Raw genomic sequence first — 5,054 nt, 5'->3', positions numbered from 1 at the left:
TTAGATTTTACCAATTAATTATAATGGCAGATCCTTTTAAATTTTTCATTTATTTTCATAATTTATGCATGCAATAATAAAGAAACTTAATTAAAACATCTCACACATAGTTTTAAGACAGTACAACAATTGCCCAAACGGGACTTCTACTAAAATAAATGAAAATGCCCACGCAGGGGCGGGAAACAAGAACAAACCCACGCAGGGGTTAACTAACCAAACTTGCTCACGCAGGAGCGGAATACAAACCACAAGCTCACGCAGGAGCTGAATACTGGAATAACAAGTCCACGCAGGGACTGAATTACAATACAAATAAGTAACAAGGGTTTTCAATGACCCCTCCTCTTCGACTTCCCCTTAAGCAAATCTGACAGCCCCTTAAAGAATCCTTGCCGCTCTTTGCGGTCTTCACGAACTTCTTGTTCAACTTGGCTCAGCCTCTCAAGGACTTCCTGTTGAATCGGTGGCTGAGGCGGCTGATACACCGGCGGAGGAGGTGGCTGATGCTGGTACCCATAAGTCGGGTAACCAGTAGTCCATGGCCCTCCATATGGTCCTTCAGGATGAAGGGCATTGTAATCCCGAGCTACTAGGTATGGATCTACCTCTGCATAACCGTAGTTGTAGTTGTAGTGGGTGTGTGCCGGCTGCTCAAATGGGTTGTACGCCGCTGACCCAGCATATGCAGGAATCGGGTTATCGAAACCCAGAGGTGGTACCACAGGTACTGAGTTGACATCTGGTATGGGGCTTGACGGACCACCATCATAGGGGTCTTCTTCCTCCTGAAGTGGGGGATAATGGCTGCCACTAGATGGCTGGGGAGTAGCAATCCGAACTCCACCTCGCACGGACATCCGTGCATTAGACCTTCTTCGCCTCGGTGGCTCCGGAGGCGGCTGCTGCGGCTCTACTGGCGGTGGCGGCGGTGGCGTGACTGCCACAAATTGATGACCCACTGAAGGATCCTGTTGCTGCTCATGATGCGAGTGTTCAGACGGTGTGAAGTACCAGTCAATGTTTCGGAACCTTTCCTCGTAGCTGTCTGGACCACGATATGGCGATCCATGGAATGATGACCCATCTGATATCTCGATGGGATGGTTCGGCGTTCCTGATGCTGGCTCCACGGGGTCAGTATCCTCATCCATGTCGTTTTCCTCTGGAAAGTGGTCTCCCGGTCCGAGTGGGTTAAAACCCATGGGTTCAGGCAAAAGGTTAGCCGGGTTAAACCGGCTTTGGAAGACGGGTGTTGGGCTGCCAAAAGAATGGTGAGAATTGGATCTTTGGAGAGGTATGAAAGCTGGAGGCTGGTTATTGGGCTCGTTTTCAGAATTGGGCCCAAATGAATGTTGGTACGAAGGAGAGGAGCTAAGGGATACTGATCGCCTTCCTGGTTCGACATAGAGTCTCCAGGGCTCTTGCGGGCTGGTGCTCATAGTAATGGATGGGGTTCGCCGGTGCGAAGGCCCGGCTTCGTGATCATGACCTGTCACGGGTCCTTTGCCTCTACCTCGAAGGAATCTGGGTGGCATAATGACCTGCATATAATATTTAGATAACCACAACAATATAGTTATAAAAGACTCAAAAATAAAACAAAGCAGAGTTGTCCTATGTTCAATGTCTAGACTTGGAATTCGAAGAATGTGCAAATTTGTGCACTGAGATTAAACACAAAAGGCTAGTGTTTAATTCACTCAGTGTTGGCTCTGATACCAACCTGTCACACCCCGATTTCCACGTGTATCACCGGTGGGCCCGGTGGGGGATCCGTGACGTAGTTGATATCATCATATGTCAAACAACACAAATTATAATGCACAGCGGAAGCAAATGAAAATAGATTTATTTCAACTATTAATTGTAATATCAAGTATCACAACCAGTCAAAATAGATCCACAGGCGGATCGAAGTAAAAAGAAAGAGATTGTTCAACAGATTATGCATCCCAAAAGCTTGCGAGACTCTACGATGCTAAGGAGAAACCAGCCTATTCCGTATAGCACCTGCACTTAATCTTTTTGGGGAAAATACGTCAGTTTGCACTGGTAAATACAATTTAACTGACTCATTTTGTAAATATTTAAAAATATTGGTTTTAAATGCACAAGGCACAAAACATTTTATAACTTGGGAATAATTAAGCAGAGTTAAACTTGTAAAAGATTTACATGTTTGTTGACCGTTTAGTCGCCCGAGTCGTGTCGGGTTTAAGGTTAAATGACACACCACATGGTATAAGTCCGCGGCGGGAAGCCAACGTTAATACCTTAAAATAATAGACATAAAACCGGGTGTACGCCTACACCCGACTGTCGAGGTCGTGGCCAAAAAATGATGCCAAGGATATCCGGGACATGGTCATTAAGCTCCCAAAGGTACAAGAAACAAACAACACCAGAATTTCAAACGGGTCCCATTGGTAATACCCATCTTCTAATGAGATGGAACCAACCGCCCGACCAAGCGGTATATTACATACCGTACCCCCAAGCCCGTATAGGGAAAATAAGTTAAAAGTATTTACCTGAGCAAGTATAACCACAATTTCAAAAATGCACGTTTCTTTTACTGGGCTCCTATTCTGGAACGAAGGTTATAATAACCTATTAGAATTCTAACGGGTCTTTTAACATAGCCTAAGCTTAGACCGGTTAGTTTCAAAGAGTAATTATGGTTTAATCGCGAGGAATGCGAAAACCGGGGAGGAATGTGATTTAGACCCTACAAGTTTGGATACTTGTATAATATGGGTAAACTAAATACATTCTGAATTTTGAGACTTAGATGATATGGTTTGACCCGCTTCGGCTAATATGTGTGAACTAGTCACATAAGCCGATCCGAACGCGAAAGTGCGTAACGAGTAACCATATAAGTCATATGCAAGTTTCCTGAGATCATATGCACAAAATATGTTGTAATATCAGAAAGGTATGCCCAAATATGCCCCAAATGTTTTTATATGCCAATTACGCCTCATAAGGGCATTTTAGTAATTTTACATAGGCTAAAAAAAGATAAAATGGGAAATCTGAGTTTCCAACTTTAGGCTACTGTTATAATGTATATTTTTTTTTATAAAATATATCAGTAGGTTTTAGGCCTTTTATATAAAATCTTATTTTGACATATACTATGTCGTAAAAATGCCTAAAAAGGCGATTTGGAGCCATTTCCGGGTTTTAAAAGAAATGCTGATATTTTTATATTTCCAGAAGGCTCAAAGTATGATATTTAATATAACAAATCAGTTGGAAAAAAGGTTTCGGGTCAAAAGGTTATGTAAAACTCATTTTATGACCGAAAAGGGTAAAACCGGCATAAGCCGAAAGAAGCTTAGAACCTCTAGTTATGCTCAGCCTAAAAATAAATAAAAATCTTTAAAATTCCCAAAATATTATTCTATAACAGTGGGTATAAAGTTTTGGCATAAAAATTCGGGTTTAGATAGGCTATGCGTTAATTACGCTATTAATTTACTAAGAAAGCCTCTATTTACGCTAATAAGCATAACTCTTAATCTAGACCTCAAATTGATGTCAAATTTTGGGGACAACTTTATATTTCAGTAACTAAGGTGTCTACCCTTTTACATTTTCAAAAATTATGATTCTTGGACATTCGGGCATAATGGTCAACATATGGGCTTTTAGCGGAAACATGCATACGTACTAAATATCTAATGAACCACATTGTATAATCACAGGCGGATATACTAACATGTTAATAGGTTCAAAAGAAGCTCTAAGGTATAAACAAACTTGACTAAAACGGGTCAGAACTGAAAGTTAAAGCGAAAGTCAAACTATGCGACTTTCGGTTCCGAACCGGGTCTAAACAGAAAATTGTCGAGTTGAACATGTTGGAACATGTTCTTACACTTATTACCAAGTTATATAAATTTTCAAACAGGTTACATACAACCTACATTGCTAATTATGCATTAATATAAAGATAAGCATTCTGTTGACTTTTTCTAATTAGCTTTGACTCGACAATTAACATGCTTAGAGTGGGAATCTGGAAATACCCTCTTAAGGGTTTGTTACCCACTTAATTACCTTCCTAAAGGTACTTTTAATTCGTGGTTAGACAAAGCACATTATGCTTAATCACGAAGTCAAACCTTACTTACGACGGTTTGACTTTTGCTTAATTAACTAAGCTAGAAAGGATTAAAGGGGGTTAAGGACACTTACAAGAGTCCTAAGATGGATTAGAGAGCCTAAGAAAGTGCCTTAGTGACCAGAGGAGCTCCAGAAAACTTGTAGCCAAAGTTCCAAATGAGTATCCCCAAATGATCAAGCTTGTGTTCTTATTTATAGTGAACCCAAGGTCTTTAGATCATGCCAAGCAAGTCTAATGTTGATGCAAGATCATTACATTTGTCCCTAAAGGTCTAAAAACAGCCTAGGAAGCCCATGGAATTCAAATTTTACGTTTTAAGTCGGTTACATGCTTTGGACAGGCAACTGTCCTGAAGTTACTGCCAGCGACGGTCTTACGGACCGTAAGCTTCGGGCCTTACGGTCCGTAAGGACCCATGCGGACCAGAACCTTAAGCGCCCTGCTTACGGACCGTAAGCCATGAGCCTTGCGGTCCGTAAGCGATGGTCAGAAGACAAAAACTTACAAATTTTTAAGTCTTGACCATGCATTCCTCAAAAACCGAAACATGCCTTCACTTTTACAGATGTGGGGCCTTCAAGATCAGTCATTGCATGGTGAGAAGTCTCTTACATGTCCCCCATTTCAAATCTCATATAAGTCTTGGCACTTGACGGATATTTCAAGAATGGGTCTTGCAATTTTATATGACTTGGTTAATTATACAACTAATATTAACCATGAGGATTTTATTAGATTTAGGAGTAGTAACAGCCTTCACTTCCATTGTCCTTTATAAAGATGAACTTTATTTATCGAGAACAACCGGTTATTGTACGAGATGATCATAAACTGATTTAAGGATCTTGGGATTTATAAAATGTCGGGTCGCTCAGAGGTGTTTTAATAACATGTCGCCCTTGGGTCGTTCAGCGGT

The 5,054-nt window shown here is 41.1% G+C and overlaps 1 protein-coding gene across 1 annotated transcript; it reads right to left on the bottom strand.

The window, feature by feature from the left end:
• Positions 1 to 332: 332 nt before the first annotated feature.
• On the bottom strand, positions 333 to 4,728 carry LOC118486551 (extensin-like). Its single transcript, XM_035983075.1, has 3 exons — positions 4,690 to 4,728; positions 918 to 1,544; positions 333 to 821 (listed from the first exon to the last, which is right to left on the bottom strand). Exons 1-3 carry the CDS (start codon positions 4,726 to 4,728, stop codon positions 333 to 335), a joined length of 1,155 nt encoding a protein of 384 aa, XP_035838968.1.
• Positions 4,729 to 5,054: the final 326 nt, after the last annotated feature.

The sequence above is a fragment of the Helianthus annuus genome, chromosome 14, assembly GCF_002127325.2.
Source record: "Helianthus annuus cultivar XRQ/B chromosome 14, HanXRQr2.0-SUNRISE, whole genome shotgun sequence".
Taxonomy (NCBI): domain Eukaryota; kingdom Viridiplantae; phylum Streptophyta; class Magnoliopsida; order Asterales; family Asteraceae; genus Helianthus; species Helianthus annuus.
This window is presented reverse-complemented; position numbering and strand designations above follow the sequence as displayed.

Coding starts and splice junctions, on each gene's coding strand:
- LOC118486551 (XM_035983075.1), bottom strand. CDS start 4,728: ATGACTGATCTTGAAGGCCCCACATCTGTAAAAGTGAAG. Junction 1,545..4,689: donor CCACATCTGTAAAAGTGAAG/GCATGTTTCGGT, acceptor TATTATATGCAG/GTCATTATGCCACCCAGATT. Junction 822..917: donor CGCCACCGCCGCCACCGCCA/GTAGAGCCGCAG, acceptor GCTACTCCCCAG/CCATCTAGTGGCAGCCATTA.